The sequence below is a fragment of the Schistocerca gregaria genome, chromosome 2 (assembly GCF_023897955.1).
Source record: "Schistocerca gregaria isolate iqSchGreg1 chromosome 2, iqSchGreg1.2, whole genome shotgun sequence".
NCBI classification, from domain to species: domain Eukaryota; kingdom Metazoa; phylum Arthropoda; class Insecta; order Orthoptera; family Acrididae; genus Schistocerca; species Schistocerca gregaria.
Genome location: NC_064921.1, coordinates 735,254,873 through 735,281,422, shown reverse-complemented (window position 1 = coordinate 735,281,422; position 26,550 = coordinate 735,254,873). Strand labels below are relative to the sequence as shown.

At 45.2% G+C, this 26,550-nt stretch overlaps 1 protein-coding gene across 1 annotated transcript in view; it reads left to right on the top strand.

Moving 5' to 3' along the window:
* Window positions 1-863: 863 nt before the first annotated feature.
* Window positions 864-26,550, top strand: part of LOC126334881 (rho-related GTP-binding protein RhoE-like) — a 262,146-nt gene continuing 236,459 nt past the window's right edge. The window contains exon 1 of the mRNA XM_049997580.1: window positions 864-1,117. Within this exon, the coding sequence (XP_049853537.1) occupies window positions 998-1,117 (120 nt within the window). The 5' untranslated portion in view covers window positions 864-997. The remainder of the gene's footprint in view (window positions 1,118-26,550) is intronic.

Here is a 26,550-nt window from a genome sequence, read left to right as displayed (position 1 = left end):
AGGACAATGCACGTCCGCATGTATCCCGTGCCACCCAACGTGCTCTAGAAGGTGTAAGTCAACTACCCTGGCCAGCAAGATCTCCGGATCTGTCCCCCATTGAGCATGTTTGGGACTGGATGAAGCGTCGTCTCACGCGGTCTGCACGTCCAGCACGAAAGCTGGTCCAACTGAGGCGCCAGGTGGAAATGGCATGGCAAGCCGTTCCACAGGACTACATCCAGCATCTCTACGATCGTCTCCATGGGAGAATAGCAGCCTGCATTGCTGCGAAAGGTGGATATACACTATACTAGTGCCGACGTTGTGCATGCTCTGTTGCCTGTGTCTATGTGCCTGTGGTTCTGTCAGTGTGATCATGTGATGTATCTGACCCCAGGAATGTGTCAATAAAGTTTCCCCTTCCTGGGACAATGAATTCACGGTGTTCTTATTTCAATTTCCAGGAGTGTAGATACAGCTGAAGTTACCATTATTGCACATATGTATACGTCGCAGTGATGTTGATGATAAACAGTGTTGCAACACTTTCCATTTCCGTCAGTGTATGTTGTAAATATACCTTCCGACGAGCAACAGGTCGGGATCGTTATTTTGCCCACGCACGGTCATACGATTGACGCCTACGGCCGGTTTCGTCGCATCGCGTGTCTGGACCCGCCGAAGAGCAGAGCCGCCAGGGTGGCGAACGTGGGTGGCGGCGGGTGGCCGCGGCTGAAGGCGAGACGAGAGACAAACGCGCCGGCGGCCCGCTATTGCTTTCCGCGGCGCGGCGGTAGTCTGTGAATCGGGAGCCCGGCCGCGCATGCGCACTCGGCCCGCCGCGACCCTCCCACCTCCGGCGCCCGGCGCAGCTCGCGGCGGGCTGAATGGACGGTCAGTAGCAAGGCTGCCGCAGCGGCAGCAGGTCACAGGGGAGCGTGCGTGTGTCGCCGTGTTGTCGGTGCGCTGTGTCTGTACGGTGCGGTCGCGATCGTGTGGTGCGCTCTACCAGACAATGGATAACGGCGGCGGGGCCGCGCTCGAGGATATCGACTGCAAGATCGTGCTCGTGGGTGACTCCAAGTGTGGCAAGACGGCGCTCGTCGAGAGATTCGTCTCGGACAAGTTTGTCGAGGTGAGTCCATGCCGGCACGGAATTCCGAAGACGCGACGGTGTGGAAGCACTGTTCTGTGTGTTTTCGGGCGCTAGGCCCTCTTTAGCACACGTGGGGCGCATTCCAGGTGCGTCCATCTGTTATTGTTGGCAACTGTGGAAACTACTGCACGAGAGCCGTAGAAGCTGTCACATTTTTACCGCGTCCTGCCGTTAACGCTTTGTCAAAGGAAAACATCGATATAGTGTTGGTTTATCAACATAAATGCATTTAGTACACAGTGATGCAGGTCTTTTTTGTTTCGTTTCTCAACAGCACACAGACGCTTGTTTATTTGCGAGGTAATAACAATTTTAAAAGTGAGTTGTAAGAACATTTTTTTTCTGCTCATGCTGTGAAGAGCAGTAAACCTGATGTTTGAGCGTGTGGTGTGTTCACGGACATAACACACTCAACGACAGTCCCAGATTCTAGCACCTGCTGACACCTATAGTCACCTGATTCCAATACACAGACCGCAGCTTGGTTAAGTAACTTTTCACCGTAGAAGAGACACAAGCGTCACTTTCTATAGAGTTGACATTGAAACTTCTTGACCAAGCCTGTCTCTATATCCAGAGGAGGTGGTGCCTGTTTGTTGTGTGGAGATGCCCACTGGATTATGTACTAACCGTTTTGCCCAGCCTGCTATCAAAGTTATTGGAACACAGCTGCGCGTAAATCGGCTTTAAGCACTCTTTTTTATCTGAGAAGTAAGTACACTGAAAATCTTAGAAACTTCTGATTTCTCTGAAGTTCATAGACTGTGTGGCATTACTGTTGGAGTGTACGCGTTTCTTGTATCTTTTTTACCTTTCTACGCTGCAGCAGGTAATTGTTGGCCTTTTAAGTGTATTGGTCCAGTTATTAGACAATGGTTACGATCAGCTTCGTACTCTGAAGCAGAACTTCCCAAAAAATGCGAATCGTTTACCATATTATTTCGCTTAAAACTTTCTGGAGAGCAGTTCACGTTGCGTGTGTTTGCTTCCTACAGTTTAACAAAACACATCATCAGACACAGAGGAACTAAGTAATGTCGTACGATGAATACCATCAGAGACTAAGGTGATATTCGCTCAAATGTACCATTTGTGGGTACACACATGTACCCACTGAACAAAGTCCCTCCCCTAACCTCGCAATCACACAGAATTGATGACCCTAAGAAAATTTAGGTGTTGTATTAGAAACGTACGCAGTCTGCGATTTTTTATTCTTTTTTTTTCTTTTTACTGAAGGCTATCTGCGGAAGATATGGCAGGAGCCATCGATATTTTCCATGGAAAGAAAATCTTCTATGTTCACAACAGCACTAACTTACTGGTCCAGAGGAGCGTAATTAAGCAATTTGCATGGAGTAAGGCGTACTGAATTGTGAATTTTTGACTCTGACGTGTCATTTCAATGCTCTATCGGAACAACTAGTCACCACCGATTCTTAGTAATGTAGTTCCAATTGCTAAGTAAGGACAGATCTTGGCAGCTTGAAGGCAACCTGTTCTTTCAAGTCGGCTTCTGTGACCGAGCGGTTCTAGGCGCTTCATTACGGAACCGCGCTGTTGCTACGGTCGCAGGTTCAAATCCTGCCTCGGGCATGGATGTCTGTGATGTCCTTAGGTTGGTTAGGTTTTAGTTCTAAGTTCTAGGGGACTGATGACCTCATAGTGCTCAGAGCCATTCGAACCATTTGTACTTTCAAAAAGACTGCCATTCTGCACTGTGGCACGCTAGTATTGAGCGTCCTCCCTGCTTTCGATTTTTGGTATTCTTTTCTAGTCGTTGATGTGCTGTGTCAGTGAGTTCGACGACTGACGAGCATTTTGTAACGTTTGCATCCCTGATTGTTTAATCAAGAAATACGATCCGAGCAGGTATTCCTTTTTAGAATGGTTTTGGTATCCTGGATACACACCAGCTCGAAAGGTCGACAGACAGTGTGACAAAACTGTAGTAGAAGAAGACCCTCGTGTAGTGCTGAAGCGATGATGCAACTGCCGGCGACTGTTTGGACAGCTCAGTTCTTGAGTCACTGGCGCCACCAGACAGCGTCAGTCCAGATTCCATTCGCGCCAGACGTTCCGAGGTGCGGTGGAATGCGAGTTCTTGTGCGCAAACGGTAAACTCCAGTGCTGATGCAAGACGGGACTCAAATAGCTATTTCGGGCTTAACAGAGAACAGGCTGTGCTGAGTTTCCTGACAGGTAGAGCTAGCTATTAACCGTGAAACTGAAATGTGAATTACATCATGATACAATCTTGCTAAGAACGTGCCCCTGGGCGTTGCTCGTTGGCAGCATTCACATTCCTTACAGTCGCCTCTGCTCGCGAAGTTTAGCGTATCTGTAAACGCCGATGACGTTTGTACTTACTTTTACTTTTTCGTGTCCGGAGATTTGTTTCATAGCCTTTCAGCCCAAGTCCAATGTTTCTCTCTTCTCAAGCCATAGTTCGTCAAGGGTACACCTTGTGGGGCAGATGGAACACTGTAGAAGGTGTTCCATATCCTGAACTTCACCACAGTCGCATTTGTTGTCTCATTCGTCCTTGAAGCCCCATTTGACTAGGTTTGCTTTAACTGGTGCTACGCCTGTTCTGATGCGGTTCAGTGTTCTCCAAATCTTCCAGCTTGATGAACTGCCGCTGGGTATTTCTCGTGAGGGAGGGTAGCCCTTCGGAGGCTCGTTCAATTCGCTAGTGAGAAATCTCTTGCGGGATTTAAGTCTGCTACAGTGAGACAGGGTTGTAGTCTCTCCCCGATGTTATTCGATCTGTATATTGAGCAATCAGTAAAGGAAACAAAAGAAAAATTCGGAGTAGGAATTAAAATATACGGAAAAGAAATAAAAGCTTCGACGTTCGCCGATGACATTGTAATTTTGTCAGAGACAGCATAGGACTTGGAAGAGCAGTTGAACGGAATGGATAGGGTCTTGAAAGGAGGATGTAAGATAATATCAACAAAAGCAAAACGAGGATAATGGAATGTAGTCGAATTAAATCGGGTGATGCTGCGGGATTTAGATTAGGGAATGAGACGCTTAAAGTAGTAAATGAGTTTTGTTATTTGGGAAGCAAAATAACTGACGATGATCGAAGTAGAGAAGAAAAATTTGTTAACATCGAGTATAGATTTAAGTGTCAGGAAGCGTTTCTGAAAGTATTTGTGTGGAGTATGGCCATGTATGAACGATATATAGTTTGGACAAGAAGAGAATAGAAGGTTTTGAAATGTGGTGCTACAGAAGAAAGCTTAAGATTAGATGGGTAAATCACATAACTAATGAGGAGGTATTGAATAGAATTGTGGAGAAGAGAAGTTTGTGGCAATACTTGACTAGAAGAAGGGATCGGTTTGTAGGACGTGTTCTGTGGCATCAAGGGGTCACCAATTTAGTATTGGAGGGCAGCGTGGAGGGTAAAAATCGTAGAGGGAGACCAAGAGATGAATACACTAAGCACATTCAGAAGGATGTAGATTGCAGTAGGTACTGGGAGATGAAGCAGCTTGCACAGGATGGAGTAGCGTGGAGAGCTGCACCAAACCAGTCTCAGGACTGAAGACAACAACAACAATAACAAACACGTCCACATGAAGAACCATGCAGCGGGAGGGGCTCGTCAAAAATCTGTTTAAATTTTTCTCTATGTTCGTGCGCAATTCTTCGGGATTCAGGAGATAAGAATCCAGCTGCTTTGTATATTTTCCCAAGTGGAGTGGGTTTCATGCATCCTGTTGTTAGCCTGCATGTTTCATTAAGGACTGTAGTGACTCTGCCGCGTAGAAGTAAAGTGCTTGAGCAGTTGTTCGTAATACAGTCGGACTAGCTCCCCATTTACTATTTGTCAGTTTTCTTAAAATATTGTCCCGGGCAGCAACTTTTTGGCAGGTTTCTTCACAGTGATATCTGTACGTCAGTGATCTATCCAGCACGACACCAAGGTATGTTGGTTTGTCCGTATGGTCCAGTTCGTTGCCATTCAGGTGACGTTCAGCTTTCCTGTTTGCCTGTTTCGTGCGGAGGTGGAAAGCGCTAAGCTGCGTGTTAGATGGATTTGGTTTGAGGGAGTTCTCTTTATAGTATTCAGACATTATGTGTATCGAGCTTTCTAATTTCTCTTCTACTTCCTCGAAGCTGTTTCCTTGCGCTGTAATGGCCAGATCATCGGCATACAAGAAATGGGTAGTACGTTCCGGTGTTGGTTGATCATTGGTGTATAGGTTAAATAGTACTATGCACAGACCGAGGTGTAGAGCGTAGTCGAGTGTGATTTTTAGATTAATGGATCAGCTGAATATTGATGGGTGTGACACTTATCCTCTATAATGGACTCTGTGAAATCGATTTTATAATCGAACTTCGGGTTCACAATGTGCAGACACATTTCGTTGTGTTTTTCTGCTGGTACATGCCCGATCCCATTGCTCTCATACAATCAGCGATTCAGACTCAAGAATTAATTGTAAAAGTGATTGTTTAGGAACGGCGAGGTTCTTATTTAAAAACTGTTCTCAGACTGTGCCCACAATTCCTTTATTCGTATCTAATACAATCCAGCTCAGAACTAAGGTAGTGAAGAGAGTAAGATTTATGCAACGATGACTTGTAAATCAGGATTTGCTCTCATCAGAAAAATGTTTTCTGGTATTAGCATCAGAGCTGTACAGGTGCCCGAAGGAAGGTTAGAGCCCAGCCTCGCGCCGATATGGCCTAAAACTACTGCGGAATGCTTAAAAGGAGAAAGGTAGAAGAGTTGTCGTGGGACCACTAGTAAAAACATCCCTTTTAAGTGACCAGGTGTGGTGGACAGTGGTGGAGCACGGCTATGGGATCTGCCCTTTCTATTAAGAAGACAGTGTTGTAACCATTATACCATATAGTTCGGTTCGGGTTTGAATGGCGGCGTGCTAAACTTTTAGTCTGGCAAGGGGATCAGGACTTTAATATGTGTACACTATTTTTTTACTGTTGAGCACAAGCATTTCTCATTGTCACGTTGATTTCAGATCAACAGTACAAAAGATGATTCTTTCATCTCATGTTTCTAATGACATCCTATTTACTTCAGGAGTGTATATTAAGGAGAGAGATTTTTTTCTATTCACTCTCTTAGGTATTCGCTCAGTTTCTTCCTGTTTTCTTGGATTTGGTTTCCTAACATAAACACATTCTATTCATTTTAGTTGTCTCGTCAATTGTATCCTGACCGCAATGAGAAATCCCATTTTGGCATTTTGGTTCCTGAGCTCTTATGTTTTCTTTCTTTCTTTTGTGGATTAATGCCTCACTAATAGTTCATAAGCTTTAGCTTATTGGGAAACCTACTTCATCAAAGTGACCGTCAAAATATTTCTACATCCGTATCTGTACTTAGGGCGTTTGGCGGAGGGTACTTTACGTACCCCTCCCCTTCCAGGGCGAATAGTTTGAAGAAAATATGACTGGTGGTAATCTTCCGTAGGAGATTGAATCTCTCAAATTTTATGTCCACGGTATTTTCGTGGGATACACATAGAAGGATGCAATGCACTAGGTAGACATTGTAGGACCGTAAGCTCTCGGAATTTAAACAGTAACCCACACTACGAAGCAGAACGCCTCTCATGAAATACATGCCACTGGAGTTGGCTGAGCATGTCCGTGATACTTTCGCGCCTACTGAAACACCGTATAACGAAACGCGCGGCTCTTCTTTGGATCTTCTTTATTTCCTCTATCAATAGTAACTGTTAAGGGTCCCAAACTGATGGGCAATACCGAAGTACCGGTAGGATGACAGTGTTTTGAGTTACCTCCTTAGTGGGTGGACTTCATTTCTTGAGGACTTTTCCAGTGAATCTCAGTCTGGTATCTGCCTTACCTGCGATTGGTTTTATGTGGTCATGCAATCTTAAATCGCTCGGTACGGGCACTATTAGATAATTAGTGGCTGTGACTGCTTCATTAAATTGGTCTCAGATTGTATAATCATACAGTATGGATGTTGCTGCCTATTTTTACCTTGCGAGGTGGTGTAGTGGTTAGCACAATGGACTCGCATTCGGGAGGACGACGGTTCAATCCCGCGTTCGGTCACCCTGATTTAGGTTTTCCTGAACAGCCGAGGTCCCGGAACTATCTATTCAGAAATATATATGTGGCTGCAGGATGGTAAACCCGCAAGTAGGGTGAGCAGCCGGATGGACGCCTTTTAACGGAGAAGCACATGTAACTGAAAATGGCAATCGTTATGACACAAGCGTTGTTCTCGCAAACCCCTGGTGGATAACTGTATGAAATCTGTGTTCATAGTACTCTGTATGTTTTGTTTCGTCTGTACACTTACTATATGCGTACACTGCACGTCACTTTATCCGTGTTTGAGACAGTAAATTGTCGCCTGACGGTGGCTTAACAAGCCAGAAGCAGTTTCGTGACATAATAATATTGGGAAGTGTTTCCTATTTATTATTGACTCGTATAGCTTACCGCTCAGTGCGCTAGCTTTCAAGACAGGCAGATGAGTGAGACCTGGATCGAAACCACACTGCGGATTAACGCCCGTTCATCTGTTACACCGGCCAGTCGGACGTTAGGCTAACGCTGGTCTGATCCCCAACCTCAATCGCAGAAAATACGACATATAAATTGTTAAAATACGATAACACAGAGAACAAAGTTTACTGGATTCACAGACAGATGGTGCACACGACTTTCTCAAGATAAATGACGGATGTCGCGACAGCAAGAGCATCTTACCACAGAGTTCAACAAAACAAATCTGTCAGATAATGATAATAGCAGACAGCGCAGAACGTCATAACGCAGGAAAGTGTGAGGAAGTCGCATTTGGGCGTCAATTATATTTCATGCAACGTATATTCAGTAGGAAGAGCGAGAAGAGAATAAGAGAAATTATGGAGCTTCCCGAGCCATATGTAGTATCATTTTTGTTGCCCCATACACGAAAATAAGAAGAGACGATGTTGTACGAAGTATACTTCTCCATGTACGACGACATGAGGAGTGAGCCACTGTCGTAGACCCTTCCGCAAATAGCGTATTCTCGTTTTCGCACTCATTTTGCTTTTACGAGGGAGACTCAAAGATTTAATAATCGCAGCGAAAATAAGAAGTTACTTAATTAATTTATTGTTTTCCACCGTTACATATCTACAGTCGCGGTAAACACAGAAATCCCAGTGTCACAGTACCGTTGCACGCCGCTAGGGGAGCCAAAGCAAAATGCCCTGCTCATCGATGTAGTAAAGTCTCGAGTAGTAATTCGTTTTTCTGTTTGAAGGTTGCTGGATGGAAAGGCGGACAGGGTCTACTGAGCATCGGGTTTGTAAGGATGATTGGGACAAAAGAGAAATATTCCATTTGTAAAACTGATCATTTTTCCAGCATTATTTCTAATAATTAGGGGACACATCAGTGCCTAGGGAAGCCACCGACTGACTAAGTGGATCTACTGTCCAAGAGGATAGGAGAGGAACGCCTGATCGGTAAGAGAGTTGGATGGCAAAAGGACAAGGGCTCCTGGCTCCACTGCGCTCCATAGTCCAGACGCCCCCCTCTCGTACAATTTCCCAAGAAAAAAAAAAAAAGGGTGTGAGCACTATGGGACTTAACAGCTGAGGTCATCGGTCCCCTAGAACTTAGAACTACTTAAACCTATCTAACCTAAGGACATCACACACATCCATGCCCGAGGCAGGATTCGAACCTGCGACCGTAGCGGTCGCGCGGTTCCAGACTGTACCGCCCAGAACCGCTCTGCCACTCCGGCCGGCGGTTGTCAAAACTCCGAGATGGTATGCCACCACTGACCAGGGCGTCTTCGCACACGTCTTCGTCCTGGAAACTGATTGACTGGAGTAGAATTGTCTTCATTCATAAGACTCGCCTCAAACAGCGCCAGTGACCGGCGAAGACGTATCTGGAGACACCCCAGACAGCAATGGAATATCAGTTTGACTGTCACCTACCATACGTCCCAATGATCAGGAGTGATAATCTGGGGTAGGACCCCTTAGGAGCCCTTTAGTTGTGTGAGGCATCCTTACAACACAGCGGTACGTTGACGATATTTTACGCCCCCGTTTGTTGCCTTTCATGGCATGCCATTCTCGGCTTACATAACAGCAAGATAATGCTCGCCCGCAGACGGCGAGAGTTTCTACTGCTTGTCCTCGAGCTTGTCGGACCCCACCTTGGCCAGAAAGGTCGCCGGATCTCTCCCCAGTTGGGAACGTGTGGAACATTATGGCCAGGGCCCTCCATTTAGCTCGGGATTTTGTCTATGTAAGACGCAAACTCGACAGAATTCGGCACGATATACCTCAGGAGGATGTCCAACAACTCTTGTCAATCAATGCAAAGCCGAATACCTGCTTGCAAAGGGGCCAAAGATGGACGAGCGCGTCGTTGAGTTGCTCTATTTGTGAAGCTAATTCTCTTGAATAAATCGTCCAATTTTTCTGAAATTGCAATCATTAGCTTGTCTACAAGTATGCCACATCCACCGATTTCCGTCCCTTTCGGATAATTCATTCTTGGCGTGTCTTCCTTTTTTTTCCCCCTAGAGCGTGCATAGACTTGAAGAACAAAGATATCGAATATTACTAACATTTGTTTTATTTAAAAAGCCTTAGAAGTTTTTACATAAATTCTGAGCCATTACTTTTCAGCCCGCCCTCATAATAATTGGCTCAGGTGAACTGTACATTAAGGAAAGAGCCTAACAAACATAACCCCCTATAATGCGTAACGGGTAAATACTTCATGTGTTTTTCTGTCCCTGAACACGCATCTGACTTTCTATACACGCGTAATTGTTACAATGGCATAAGGTCCAAAGAGCAAAACGCTTCAAGCAAGGAACAATTATTTCTCACTAATTTCCCGTAATATTCATCAAATCAGAAGATGACTTGCACTACGCTCAAGTAGAAATGAAAGCTCACGTACCTTGCCAGAGTATGAATAAAAACGAGGAGTTACTTGAATAAAACAATTTCATAATATACTGGAAAATCCATTTACGATTACTGCCTGCTCCTCATGAAAAATTACTTACTCCCATGTAAATCGAACAATATTAAGTTAATTTCAATGTTAATAAATCCACCCCGGAGCAATAAGTGATTTGCATTAGTGTCGAAAGAATAGAGTACTACGGCAGGGATTAAAATATATTTCGTGTCTTATTTTTGATCAGCAGTAGTTTCTCTTTGCTATCCGAGCTGTTGTCAAGTTGCCCGTCACCGCTAGCGCCGTGTCCGATCAGGTTCTTCGACTGCTGAGGTGTTGAAGTACTGCTCGCCGGCACGTTGCTCACATGAAATAGTTTTGCGATAACTTTAATACAACGACTGTCCTCCGTTTGCTTTCCTAATTTCATCCCCAACTTGTATCTTCACGCCTCTACCTAGCGCTATTACAAGAAATGGAACTTTAATAGTGGCAACTATTTATTTACAACTTATACAAAACAGAGATATATTCCAAAGTTCTCCTGTCCTTCAGGCTAGTCACCAACCTTGTGTACAACTCGTTGCCAGCGATTTTGGAAGTCATAGGATACCCTTAGCAGCGCCAGTTTTGTTGGTAGTTCCAGTGGAACAGTCTGTTGCCCGGCGAATCTCTGTAACAGATCTCAAGCGAATGCCATCAAGTGCTTCCTTCGTCTTAGGGAAATTGTCGCCGCTTCTTTCCCTAAGCTGATCTCAGACTGTTTTCCATAAATGAAGAGCACACAGAAAAAAACGGCGACACTTTCTGCAAGACCCACCCATCATTTTGTACGACAATGCCCGGGCGCACACCATGCAAGTTGCTACTGATCAACTGGATCTGGGAGGTGTTGTACCACCCACCACACTCCCCAGACTTAAGCCCCTGTGACTTTAATTTGATTTTTAAATTGAAGGAAGCACTCATTGCTACGGTCACAGGTTCGAATCCTGCCTCGGGTATGGATATATATGTGTGATGGCCTTGGGTTAGTTAGGTTTAACTACTAACTCGAGGGAACTGATGACCACACAACTAGCGCTGCCAAGGATGTCCTACGACTTCCCCAACGCTGGAATGGGTTATACACAGTGCTAGTGACTGCTCTGAAGAACAGTAAACTTTGAAACATAAGTCTATTCTGTATAAGTTCTAAATAGATAGTTGCCACTATTTAAGTTCGAACCCTCATACTTTAAAAGTATCGATTGTCTGCAGAAATGTGTCGCGTTGAAAAGTGAATATGTAGAGAAGTTTCGTGGTTCCGGGTAATTTTCGAGGTCATAGCTATAAATTTATGAGTACACCTCGTAAAATTGAGTTTTCTTTTTGTTTGACGAGCAACAGTGTGGCTATCAGCTTTAAGAGCCCCGTAAACGAACAAACTTGTCTGTCAAAGGTGCTCTTGTCCAGCCGCGGATTTGTCAAATATTTACGTACAAACGAAGTTAGTCAGCTCCACCTCGCTTCGAAGGAGACGCTGTTCGTGTTCGTATTTTGGCGGTCGTGAGAATGCCAGCAAATGAAGACAAAGCAGTCCTGCCACTGACTTTGGTACTGCGTTTAAATAAGAAGAAAACAAGACGCTCTTCCAGCAAGTGGCTTAAAATGAGAGAGAGATTTGTCCATGAAAATCTGCTGAAGGAAATATTACTCTCAGAACCCAATGACTATATCAGCTTTCTTCAACTGGACAATGAAACATTTAAAATCCCCTTAAGGCGCTCTGTCAATTTTTTGTATGTCCATCCTTTTGACTGGAGGTCTTGCGGACTACAGCCGTTTACTGTTGTAAGAAAATGAAACGCCTACAGGGGTCCTTATGATCTTGGTTACTGGGTAGCTACCAGTTTCGGCACTTCACTGCGCCGTCTTCAGGCTCTTAGTTGATGTTAAAGGGGTTATCACGATCCATATACACGCGGCATCAGTGACCAACATAACTGGTTTACGCAGGCTATCTGTAACAGTGATGTCAGCACTTCAGCCATCCTAACGATAAGGACGGCTTAGGCCTTTCATTTTCTTACAACTTCTCTGTCAAATTCGCTCTTATCTAGCAAAGGATGTGTCAAATAGGCCGTCACACGTACCAAGAAATACTGTCAATTAATCTTGCTTTTGAAGCAGAAGCTTTTCGTGCATGCTTTACTTTGGCACAAGCGGGAATGGCTACAAATGCAAATAAAGCATTTCTAACATTGACTCTGGGACTGTGTTTAAAGAAGCACACGAAAATCAGACGCTGGTCCAGAGGATTGCTTAAAATGAGGGAGAAATATACACACGAAAACCTGTTAATGAAATGTTACACTCAGAGACTGATGATTTCATCAATTGTCTGCTGGTGGACACTGAAGCGTATAATAACCTGCGCAGACTTATTTCGCTCTCACACTGAAAAAGAAGACACAAGTATGCGGAAATTTATTCTCTACTACTGGCTCCTCTAATGACAGTTCATTAAAATACACTACTGGCCATTAAAATTGCTACACCACGAAGATGACATACAACAGACACGAAATTTAACCAACAGGAAGAAGAAGCTGTGATATGCAAATGATTAGCTTTTGACACCTACAACGTACTGACATGAGGAAAGTTTCCAACCGATTTCTCATACACAAACAGCAGTTGACCGTCGTTGCCTAGTGAAACGTTGTTGTGATGCCTCGTGTAAGGAGGAGAAATGCATACCATCACGTTTCCGACTTTGATAAAGCTCGGATTGTAGCTTATCGCGATTGCGGTTTATCGTATCGCGCATTGCTGCTCGCGTTGGTCGAGATCCAATGACTGTTAGCAGAATATGGAATCGGTGGGTTCAGGAGAGTAATACGGAACGCCGTGTTGGATCCCAACGGCCTCGTATCACTAGCAGTCGAGATGACAGGCATCTTATCCGCATGGCTGTAACGGATCGTGGAGCCACGTCTCGATCCCTGAGTCAACACATGGGGACGTTTCCAAGACAACAACCACCTGCACGAAAAGTTCGACGACGTTTTCAGCAGAATGGTCTATCAGCTCAGAGACCATGGCTGAGGTTACCCTTGACGTTGCATCACAAACAGGAGCACCTGCGATGGTATACCCAACGACGAACCTGGGTGCACGAATGGCAAAACGTCATTTTTTCGGATGAATCCAGGTTCTTGTTTACAGCATCATGATGGTCGGATCCGTGTTTGGCGGCATCGCGGTGAACGCACATTGGAAGCGTGCATTTGTCAGCCGGCGTGGTTACATGTCTCGGTCACCTCTTGTTCGCATTGACGGCACTTTGAACAGTGGACGTTACATTTCAGATGTGTTACGACCCGTGGCTCTACCCTTCATTCGATCCCTGCGAAACCCTACATTTCAGCAGGATAATGCACGACCGCATGTGCAGGTCCGGTACGGGCCTTTCTGGATACAGAAAATGTTCGACTGCTGCCCTGGCTAGCACATTCTCCAGATCTCTCACCAATTGAAAAAATCTGGTCTATGGTGGCCGATCAACTGGCTCGTCACAATACGCCAGCCACTACTCTTGATGAACTGTGGTATCGTGTTGAAGCTGCATGGGCAGCTGTACCTGTACACGCCATCCAAGCTCTGTTTGACTCAATGCCCAGGCGTATCAAGGCCGTTATTACGGCCAGAGGTGGTTGTTCCGCATACTGATTTCTCAGAATCTATGCATCCAAATTGCGTGAAAATGTAATCACAGTCGGCCGGAGTGGCCGAGTGGTTCTAGGCGCTACAGTCTGGAACCGCGTGACTGCTGCGGTCGCAGGTTCGAATCCTGCCTCGGGCATGGATGTGTGTGATGTTCTTAGGTTAGTTAGGTTTAAGTAGTTCTAAATTCTAGGGGACTGATGACCTCAGCAGTTGGGTTTGTTTTCTGGGAAGGAAACCAGACAGCGACGTCATCGGTCTCATCGGATTAGGGAATGATGGGGAAGGACATCGCCCGTGGCCTTCCAGAGGAACCATCCCGGCACAGCAGTTAAGTCTCATAGTGGTCAGAGCCATTTGAACCATTTTTGGTAATCAAATATCTGTTCTAGTATAATATATTTGTTCAATGAATATCCGTTTATCATCTGCATTTCTGCTTGGTGTAGCAATTTTAATGGCCAGTTGTTTACCACAACGTGGGAACATGTAGCCCACATCGTTCTTGGAAGAGTTGCACCCCAGCTTGCATGTTATGCGTAAAATATTGATTTTATTCGTAACCTCTCCTTGCATAACATAGGCCTATTGCTAAAGATATGGTACCTCTACCATTTTGATGATTGTAAGGCAACTTTCTTTTCATCCTTAATCGTAGTTTCCATAGTTGTAGAGATTCACGATACAATAAGTTAAATTGTAATAAAACTTTTTTTTTTTACTAGACTGTTCGCCGAATCATTGACACAAACAACGTCCGCCGTTTCGTCAAACTTTTCGTCAGTCAAAATTTCGCGCAAACGCAGTATATGATTGAAAAAACACGTGAAACAGCACCGTACACGGTCAAAATGTTGCAGACCGTAGTACGGTTTGACAAACTGTTTGATGGTGTACGGGAACGAGCGCCAGCTAGTGCAGAGGTAAAGAGGCCGCCCATTTGACAGGTGAACAGTAAGGCGAGCCGCAGGTGTGGTTTGCGCAGCGCTCAGAGCGGTAGGCACACACACAGACAGACAGACAGACACAGTCAGCGAGGCAGCAGTTGGCTAAGCGCTCCGCTCCGCGCTGCGCCGCGTGGCTTGCACAAGCAGCTGTGTGCTGGCCGGGTCACGCCAGCCGCCGCCGCTGCAGGCAACTCGACCCCGCAGCCCCTGCCTGTGCTCTCCGCCACCTAGGCTGGCCTACCCTACTGCTCCAGTACGGCTGCGATGAGTACTCCTCTTTCTCTTCCGTTCTCTTTTCTCATCTTCCGCCTCTCCCACCTTTCTGAATGTGCTCACAGCCAGCTCACGTTTCTTTAAGCACATCTTTGCAAACTTCTCTGTCACACATCGTAATACAACAAAAATATCTGACTGACGCTTCTGCGAATCGAGTGGTAGGGCCAATCCACCTGCTGTTCGGTTTTTGTCGAGCGCCATGCAGGCTTTCCGTACTTCGAGTGAAATATGCAAATAGTGATCAGAATTTCGCCATTATCACGCTCTCGTGAAATGCACAGAACAACAGTAATGTTTGCAGTAGGAGATGATAAATATTCTGAATTACAGATAACAAAAACACAAGTACGGAGGCGTATCGGGAATACACCATTCAGTGTCTATACATATTACATAAATATATGTGTGTATGTTCCACATCTCCTCATAAATCACTGGGTCAATATCAGCCAAACTTGATATATATGTCTCTCACTGCGAAGCAACAATCACTGTTCAGGTAAGAATTATCTACCTAACTTAGTTCAGAAAATATAACGTCATAAGTAACGAGATGCGTGAAAAACTGAAGCATCATGCATGGCGTTTAAATTTATTACTTCTGCGCTACTAATTCTATTCGCAATAAATTTCGGAGGCAGTATCCAAATATTAATAAAACATTCTCGGGTTTCAAGCCGCGTCAAGTGGTTTACTGCCCACGAGCATTCGGCAGAGATCTGCTCTGCCATTGTCTAGTGGATGACTATCGTGTGGTTGTCATAGCCGTGCTTATATAGCCGCGCCGTCGCTCGTGACGTCACTGGTGCTCGGTCCCACACCATACATGGTAATGTTTTGGCCGCGAGACCGCCGAACCCTCTTCAACTCCCTGAACACCGGATCCGACGCTGTACTCAGCTGCAAACCACCGTCTCTATTGAAGGTGTTGTCAGAAATTCTAATCTCTATGGCCTCGTTTATCACGCTGGCTTCTGGGATAGGAATAAACGAGGCCATAGAGATCAGAATTTCTGACAACACCTTCAATAGAGACGGTGGATTGCAGCTGCGTACAGCGTGGGATCCGGTGTTGAGGGAGTTGAAACGGGGACCGAGCACCAGTGACGTCACGAGCGACGGCGCGGCTATATAAGCACGGCTATGACAACCACACGATAGTCATCCACTTGACAATGGCAGAGCAGATCTCTGCCGAATGCTCGTGGGCAGTAAACCACTTGACGCGGCTTGAAACCCGAGAATGTTTTATTAACGGATATCACCGCGAAAGCATGCATTCGTACAGTATCCTCATATGCCACTAAATGCACCAACAAAATCGTATCATTGTACCACCCATAGTTCAGTAGGTTCGACGTCATAAACACTGAGACACCTCGGACAGCAGTGGGATCCGAACCTGACTGTCGCTCGCAATACGGCCCCGCCAGTCGTCATCAGGGGTGCCAATTCGTTCCGTAAGAGGACCTCTTTGGTTATCATCGGCGGCACCCTTGCAGCACGGCGGTACGTCTTCGATACTCTACGCCCCGTTTTGTTGCCCTTCATGGCAAACCATCCTGGCCTTACGGTATATTTCAGAAATACAATGCCGCCTGCGCACAGCACTGCGTGTCTTTGTGCTTGCCGAACGCTACCTGGGCCAGCAAGGTTGCCGCGTTTCTCCCCAAATGAAAACGTTTGGAGCATTACGGGGAGGAACCACCAACGATCTCGGGGTTCTCACGATCTAATGCACCAGTTGGGCAGAATTTGGCACTCTATCCCTCAGGAGGACATCCAATATCTCTGTCAATCATTACCATAACTATTTGCTTAGGGACCAGACGTGGATCAACACGTTACTGACCAGACTGATGTGTGAAACTCTTTCTTTTGAACAGATCATCTACTTTTTTCCTGAAATTTCTGTACACGTTTATCACACCCACCTCTCTCCGTCCCATTTGTATTTCCTTCGTGGGGCGCTGTTTTCTTGTGCATGTACGAGGGCGTTTGAAAAGTCCGTTCAAAGTCCGAGAGATGGCACACCGGCGCGTATCGAGGTCATGTTCAGTTAGTAGTATCTTTGGAAAGAACGCACACCAAGTTTCAGTCACATTGGTCTATTTCTTTGTGCTTGGAATTCGTGTGAATCAAGGAAGTCGAGTGATTATCAAAATATGGACGAAAAAGAATTTCGTGTGGTGATTAAACATTACGTTATGAAAGGCGAAACGCCTCAAGAAACTAAAGACAAGCTTTATAAACATTACGGTGACTCTGCACCTTCGATCAGAACAGTTTATAAGCGGTTTCAAAATTTTCAGAGTGGCCATATGGGCACAAGTAATGTTGAACGTTCTGGACACCCTGTGGAGCTTACGACTCCAGAAATCATTGATAAAATCCATGATATGGTGATGGATGACAGAAGAGTTAAGGTGCCTGAGATTGGTAGTGCTGTAGGCATCTCGAATGAACGGGTACGTAATATTTTGCGTAAACAGTTGGACATGAGAAAGCTATCCGCAAGATGGATTCCCCTATTGCTGATCACGCTTGGCCAAAAACGGAATCATGAGAAATGTTGCAAGAATAGTTTGCAGTTGTTCAGGAAGAATTCGCTGGACTTTAAGCGTCGTTTCGTCACTGTGGAGGAAACATGGGTACAGTAGTATACTCCTGAGACCAAACAACAATCTAAACAATGGGTTACCAAGGGAGAATCTGCACCAAAAAAGGCAAAGACCATTCCTTCGTCCGGAAAGGTCATGGCGACTGTCTTTTGGGATTCGCAAGGGATAATCCTCATCGACTATCTGGAAAAGGGTAAAGCTATTACAGGTGCATATTATTCATCGTTGTTGGACCGTTTGAAAATCGAGCTGCAAGAAAAACTCCGGCGACTGGACCGCAAAAAAAGTCATTTTCCATCACGACAATGTACCAGCACACACCTCAGCAGTTGTGATCCGAAATTTAATGGAAATAGGATTCCAACTCGTTTCACATCCGCCCTATTCTCCAGACTTGGCTCCTTCGGAATACTATTTGTTCCCCAATTTGAAGAAATGGCTGGCAGGACAAAGATATTATTCAAACGAGGGCGTTATTGCAGCAACTAATAGCTATGAAAATTCCTGGCAGATTAAAGTTGTGTGCCCGACTGAGACTCGAACTCGGGACCTTTGCCTTTCGCGGGCAAGTCTCTACCATCTGAGCTAAGGAAGCACGACTCACGCCCGGTCCTCACAGCTTTACTTCTGGCAGTATCTCGTCTCCTACCTTCCAAACTTTACAGAAGCTCTCCTGCGAACCGCGGGAAGGTAGGAGACGAGGTACTGGCTGAAGTGAAGCTGTGAGGACGGGGCCTGAGTCGTGCTTGGGTAGCTGAGTTGGTAGAGCACTTGTCCCCGAAAAGCAAAGGTCCCGAGTTCGAGTCTCGGTCGGACACACAGTTTTAATCTGCCAGGAAGTTTCATATCAGCGCACACTCCGCTGCAGAGTGAAAATCTCATTCTGGAAACTAATAGCTATTTTGCACATTTGGACAATTCCTATTACTCGGAAGGGATCAACAAATTAGAACAGCGTTGGAGGAAGTGTATAAGTCTAAAAAGAGACTATTTCTAAAAATAAAAAAAATACGTTTACCCCAAACACGCTAGTAGTTTTTAGTTTTGCACGAACATTTCAAATGCCACTCATACTTCATCATGGTAATTATTGCAGGGAGCATAGCGGTCTTGAAGCATTTCTCTCGCTAGGTATAGCCCATTGTGTAGGGTTGGATACCTAACATCTGTTACATTGCTTAGTTCCCTCTGCCATGCTTTTTGCAGTTGTTTGTGAAACTAAAATTTATGAAACAGTGTTGCGAGGTGCAGGGGCGTGCGAGAAGTCTGTGTGTGTGTGTGTGTGTGTGTGTGTGTGTGTGTGTGTGTATGTGTGTGTGTGTGTGAAAGAGAGAGAGAGAGAGAGAGAGAGAAAGAGAAATAAGATAGATAAACTACACAGAGAGAATGCGTGCGTGCAGTGCCTGCCGCATTTCGCCATTTTCGTGAGGAATGCAGTATGTGGGGTACCTGGCAGTCCCTCCCGCCGGTGTCTTACACGTGTTGTCAGAGCGGTGGGAGCCGTGAGGCAGCGAGCAAAGCGCGGCGCGCGAGAAATTAATGGAGATAAGGGCGGCAGGCGGGCAGCGGCCGGGCCGGCCACACACGAGCCTCCATTGTGCCGCCACGTTTGTTCCGTGCCTCCGCCGTGCGCCAAACAAATGCGGGGCACTTTGTTTCCCGCTGCGTTATTCCTTCTGCTGACAATCCCTGGGCTCTTGCGGGCCTACATTCAACGTCTCCGAGACGAATTTCGGGTGTCTGGCAAACAGCGCGATGCACTACCGGTCTCCTACTATTCGAGCAGACGGGAGAAGGGAAGTTACAGCCTCATCAGTCAAGTCGGGAAGATTGAACTGAATCTACATCTACATTTATACTCCGCAAGCCACCCAACACTGTGTGGCGGAGGGCACTTTACGTGCCACTATTATTACCTCCCTTTCCTGATCCAGTCGCGTATGGTTCGCGGGAAGAACGACTGCCGGACAGCCTCCGTGCGCGCTCGAATCTCTCTAATTTTACATTCGTGATCTCCTCCGGAGGTATAAGGAGGGGTAAGCAGTATATTCGATACCTCATCCAGAAACGCACCCTCTCGAAACCTGGCGAGCAAGCTACACCGCGATGCACAGCGCCTCTCTTGCAGAGTCTGCCACCTGAGTTTGCTAAACATCTCCGTAACTCCATCATGCTTACCAAATAACCCTGTGACGAAACGCGCCGCTCTTCTTTGGATCTTCTCTATCTCCTCCGTCAACCCGACCTGGTACGGATCGCCGGTCGGGGTGCCGAGCGGTTCTAGGCACTACAGTCTAGATCCGCGCGAGCGCTGCGGTCGCAGGTTCTATTCCTGCCTCGGGCATGGATGTGTGTGATCTCCTTAGGTTAGTTAGTTTTATGTAGTTTTAAGTTCTAGGGGACTGATGGCCTCAGACGTTAAGTCCCATTGTGCTCAGAGCCATATGAACCATTTTGAACTGGTACGGATCCCACACTGATGAGCAATATTCAAGTACAGGTCGAACGAGTGTCCTAAGCCACCTCCTTTGTTGACGGACTACATTTTCTAAGGACTCTCCCAATGAATCTCAACCTGGCACCCGCCTTACCAACAAATAATTTTATATGATTATTCCACTTAAAATCGTTCCGTACGCATGCTCCCAGATATTTTACAGAAGTAACTGCTACCAGTGTTTGTTCTGCTATCATATAATCATACAATGAAGGATCCTTCTTTTTATGTATTCGCAATACATTACATTTGTCTATGTTAAGGGACAGTTGCCACTCCCTGCTCCAAGTGCCTATCCGCTGCAGATCTTTTTGCATTTCGCTGCAATTTTCTAATAATCACCCACACACTTCTACGAGTTTTATTTCGAATGTATGGACCAACCTACGGCGGAACATTCACCATAATTTCTAACTAATGCTCAAATAGTAGATCAAATGATTAAGCGAAGCGAAAACAAGACTAAAAAATTTCATAACGCAGTTTTTATCAGAATTCTCAGTGACAGATGGACAGATTAGGTACAACATTGACCAGCGTGAGATATAGTTTTGCCGACAAGATTTAGTTGCCTGAAAGTAATCAGGGTAAAGAAACAATTAATTAGTGAGTAAACGGAAGTCTAAAATAAATGATATTACAAGGTTTCAGAGACATTTCCAAGTCTCAAACATCTACCATGTATACAGGGTGTTACAAAAAGGTACGGCCAAACTTTCAGGTAACATTCCTCACACACAAAGAAAGAAAAGATGTTATGTGGACATGTGTCCGGAAACGCTTAATTTCCATGTTGGAGCTCATTTTTGTTTCGTCAGTATGTAATGTACTTCCTCGATTCTCCGCCAGTTGGCCCAATTGAAGGAAGGTAATGTTGACTTCGGTGCTTGCGTTGACATGCGACTCATTGCTCTACAGTACTAGGATCAAGCACATTAGCACGTAGCATCAACAGGTTAGTGTTCATCACGAACGTGGTTTTGCAGTCAGTGCAATGTTCACAAATGCGGAGTTGACAGACACCCATTTGATGTATGGATTAACACGGGACAATAGCCGTGGCGCGGTACGTTTGTATCGAGACAGATTTCCAGAACGAAGGTTTCCCTACAGGAAATCGTTCGAAATAATTGATCGGCGTCTTAGGGAGCACGGAACATTCCAGCCAATGACTCGCGACTGGGGAAGACCTAGAACGACGAGGACACTTGCAATGGACGAGGCAATTCTTCGTGCAGTTGACGATAACCCTAATGTAAGCGTCAGAGGAAGTTGCTGCTGTACAAGGTAACATTGACCACGTCACTGTATGAAGAGTGCTACGGGAGAACCAGTTGCTTCCGTACCACGTACAGCGTGTGCAGGCACTATCAGCAGCTGATTGGCTTCCACGGGTACACTCTTGCGAATGGTTCATCCAACAGTGTGTAAATCCTCATTTCAGTGCAAATGTTCTCTTTACGGATGAGGCTTCGTGCCAACGTGATCAAATTGTAAATTTTCGCAATCAACATGTGCGGGCTGACGAGACTCCGCACGCAATTGTGCAATCACGTCATCAACACAGATTTTCTGTGAACGTTTGGGCAGGCATTGTTGGTGATGTCTTGATTGGGCCCCATTGTTCTTCCACCTACGCTCAATGGAGCACGTTATCATGATTTCATACGGGATACTCTACCTGTGCTGCTAGAACATATGCCTTTACAAGTACGATACAACATGTGGTTCAAGCACGATGAAGCTCCCGCACATTTCAGTCGAAGTGTTCATACGCTTCTCAACAACAGATTCGGTGACCGATGGACTGGTAGAGGCGGACCAATTCCATGGCCTCCACGCTCTCCTGACCTCAACCCTCTTGACTTTCATTTATGGGGGAATTTGAAAGCTCTTGTCTACGCAGCCCCGGTACCAAATGTAGAGACTCTTCGTGCTCGTAATGTGGACGGCTGTGATACGATACGCCATTCTCCAGGGCTGCATCAGCGCATCAGGGATTCCATGCGACGGAGGGTGGATGCATGTATCCTCGCTAACGGAGGACATTTTGAACATTTCCTGTAACAAAGTGTTTGAAGTCACGCTGGTACGTTCTGTTGCTGTTTGTTTCCATTACATGATTAATGTGATTTGAAGAGAAGTAATAAAATGAGCTCTAACATGGAAAGTAAGCGTTTCCGGACACATGTCCACATAACATATTTTCTTTCTTTTTGTGTGAGGAATGTTTCCTGAAAGTTTGGCCGTGTCTTTTTGTAACACCCTGTATATGCAGTCAGAAGCGATGAATAAAAAATTTTTGACCGGCAGGATTCGAATCCAGCTCTTCCGATCAGTAGACAGGTGTAGTAACCACTGCACCAGCCTGGCACAGTGGCTGCACACAAATGTGTGGACTAGCGTAGCACACCTTTTTCCTCGGTCCTAATTCCCATTTACACCTCAGCCCCCTAAACTCGAACAGTATTATAGAGGTTCTCCAACTGTATTGGAGTAGCAGCTCAGCACCGAACGAAACGACGTGGTTCCAGAGCCACTGTGCCACCGTGTGATGTTGACATAGTCGTTTGCACACGTGCTTAGTGAGCTCGAGACCTAGATCGATTACGCTACAAATTTTCATTTGTCGCTTCATTCTGCAGATGTACATCAAAACTACAATACATCACGAACAGCTGCTGTCAGCTATGTAAACTAAGTGTCAAAAAGTGTCAAGTAAGAGCATAAATTCAAGTTTCTCTGCTTGCTTTCACCTGTGTAGTCTTAATAGCAATGGACTGCCGATCGATATTATTTGTTATATTTCGTGCTTTCCAAACAAAGTTTGGGAATAAACAAGAAAATTTAAGAAAAAAAAGAATAACGCTTTGTGAAATGATTCGCCTAAAAGTAAGCAATTAAGCAGATTAAAGGAAGATTGGACACTCCTTTCAGTTATCCTCAAAATCATATACAATAAATGCGTTTAACGCCGTCTACAGGCCGCAAGCGGCCCGTCGGGACCATCCGACCGCCGTGTCATTCTCAGTGGAGGAAGCAGATGGAGGGGCGTGGGGTCAGCACAGCGCTCTCCCGGTAGTTATGATGGTATTCTTGACCGAAGCCGCTACTATTCAGTCGAATAGCTCCTCAAATGGCATCACGAGGCCGAGTGCACCCCGAAAAATGGCAACAGCGCATGGCGGCCTGGATGGTCACCTATCCAAGTGCCGACCACTTCCGACAGCGCTTAACTTCGGTGATCTCACGGGAACCGGTGTATCCACTGCCGTTGCCCAATAAATGAATTGCCAACTAAAAATTTAAAACTCAAATCTTAACTTACTATCTTACAATTTTATAGAATACTGGAACATATTTGTCTGGTGGAATTTTACCAAGTCGTCTCTTCACATGGCTAACAATAAGCATTCCAGCTGTTGTACATCATTCAAAGTTGCGTCAAATGTTTTTCTAATCTGTTTATTTCTTAATTTCAGACAAATCATTTGCAAAAAAAAAGTTAGACCGGCTTTTTAAAAGTTTTTTAACTCCTTCCAAGTTGTCTGGTTTTTTTCATATTACTTTTGTTTTTCCGAGAGACAAATTGCATAGTTATAACTAATGGAAGTGGCACAGGGTTGCCACACTAACCTCGCATTTGGGAGGACGATGTTTTAGATCCGGATCGGCTCATCCAGATTCAGGTTTTCCTTGATTTCCCTAAATAGATTCAGACAAATGCCAGGACGGTACCTTTGAAAGGGCGCGGCCAATTTCCTTCCCCATTCTCGAAGCTAGGTCGGCCGGTGTGGCGAGCGTTTCTAGGCGCTTCAGTCTGTAACCGCGCGACCGCTACGGTCGCAGGTTCGAATCCTGCCTCGGGTATGGATGTGTGTGATGTTCCTGAGGAGCACCGCTGGTCAGTGACTTCGATAACAGAGGCGAGTTATGAGTTACAATACTCTTACAACTAGCCATAGCCCACCTGAAAGTTTTGCTAGCTGGAGAATTATGTTAAGCGTCTATGTTACTGTATGACCCAAACAAAGAATATAACTATGATTTCCGTTTTTGGACGTAACAAAAGTATCACCAGAAGTTTAGGAGCAAATTTGTGATTACGTACGGCTATGCGTTGACGAATGAGCCAACATTTCGAACTGTCCACTACTCACGGCCGATTTCATGGCGTTTAATTGGATGCTACTCAGAATTCCGTTTTTGATTGCTCAGTTAATGAAATAGAATGCTTGGCAGTTCCATCGCGGACGCAACGTAGCCAACACCTGCGAGGAATTTTTCATTACGCCGTCGACATAAATTACTATTAGTGTCCGACGGTCAGTGTATTTGTACTTCTTTCCCACCTATGACAAATCTTTAATGAGGAAACAAATTCTTTCGCCTATTGTCCATGTAATGTCTAGCCAGAAGTTGTCTCGTGTATTTGAAAATCGTATACAAGTCGTATACAATAGCTTTGTAAGTTGTCTTGGCCCCAAATAGTAACGCATACTAAAAAAGAATGTATAAGAATGCTGGCAGACATCGAGCACGATAAGATGAAAATAATTTTTTTATTGTGCTCAGCGGAACGTAATGATGAGTGCTAAGAAATTAATTTTTGCCACATATTATAAGAAAAGGAATGCGCACAGACACATATAGTGTCACTACAAATTTGGAGGCTGTCGCTGCAACTGAATGACGAACAGAAGGCATCAACGACTGAAACTACTCCGTATTTCCCTGAGACGTGTGACTGATCAGTTGTTTTCTCGACAAAATTATCACATGGAATGAGATCCAGCAGTGGTAGTTCCATTCCGTGTAGAGTAAGTAACTATCACGATCGTAACGAACACGTAACTTCATTGTCTTTTTACGAACATTAGAAGCCGTATGGTATCAAAGCTTTCATCGATTCCAAAAGAACATGAACTGTGTACCGCTGACTACAACCAGACTCAAGACCGTGCCACTGATAAGAAAGTTAGAAGACAAGGGTCGTTGACTACAGCGGGTTAACTAATGACAGCAAATAACGCAGCAGTGAAAAAAAAGATAAAAGAAAAAGAAAAAAACACACATACACACCTGATGCGGGAGTAACAAGCAGAGTTCGTAACGTGGAGAAATGTAAAGCTGTGAACTTCGCGGAAGGTGAAAAGAAAAAAAAAAATGTAAAGAGGTCTCCAGTATTTGTGATTCATAACTTCTATCACACAAATATTTGGCAGTGAAATTGTATCTGGATATGAACTGGAATGATCACACAAGCTAAGTTTAAAGCAATGGGGTCGCTTGCAATGAGTGGAAAAGAAGACTAGAGTCTAATGTCTCTTGAGAACGTCGCTTACGGACGGAGGGGAAGCTGGAATTGGAGAAGGATGAGGAAGGAAATGGACCGTGACATGTACAAAGTAACGAGTTGACTCGTACTCGGGAGAACGGCGCTTCAAATTTTGCTACGGCCAGGCACAATTACACTTTCTGTGGTGTCGACAAATGAAGAGACTTGGGTTATACAGCTACACGTATCGAGACCGTTTTGGATGAAACCGCTAACCTCTTCGCAATGTTTCGAGATGTGATAGTATGTAACACAACGGCGCCCATCCATCGGCGGACGTAAAGTTACATACAGAACGCTGAAGAGGAACCTGTATATAGTATTTCAGTATTTCCAACTAATAGTTATTAGAATTGATCTGGTTCGAGCGAATAACAACCTTGAGTACCTCATAATTTATACCGTTACACTAATGAGGAACTCATTTCAAATCCTCTTGTGCTAACATCACTCAGCCGGAGATGCGGCCGAATTTCAGAATATTCTCTTCTCTTTACTATTGATGAATATGCAAAACAGATAACTCATAATTATCAATAATAGCAAACGGCTATGAGACAGTTTTATTTACGTAAGAGAGAGTTTCTAATTCAAACAATCTTGTGTCAGTAATCCTGTCTCCAGAGGATCTGGTTTCTGTTACTAGGAAAACGTTTCGTGCGCGTCAAGAATATCGTTCAGGTTTTGACATCGTCATGAGGCCGGCTGGTTGCTTCCTGCAATAAATAAGCACATATACCATAATTCATACACTGGATATGCACGATTAGCGTAACGTTGAGTGCTCGCTTCCGAGATAAACCGGGCAACTGCACACGTAGCGGGTTAATGACTGGGCTTTTTCTCCGCCTTTCACGTTGAGTGGTTCTCTTGAGCAACTTCCTAGGAGATAATTAACCGAAATCTGAGCTGTCCTCCTCCCTCCCCCCCCCCCCCTCCCCTCCCCACACCCCAGTCGCCACACACTACGAAAGCTAATACATGATAAGCAACGCTACTCAAACACAGAGAGTACCGTTTAAACTCATTCTGGTTAGATAGTGTGACTTGATGACCTAGTGATTACGTGC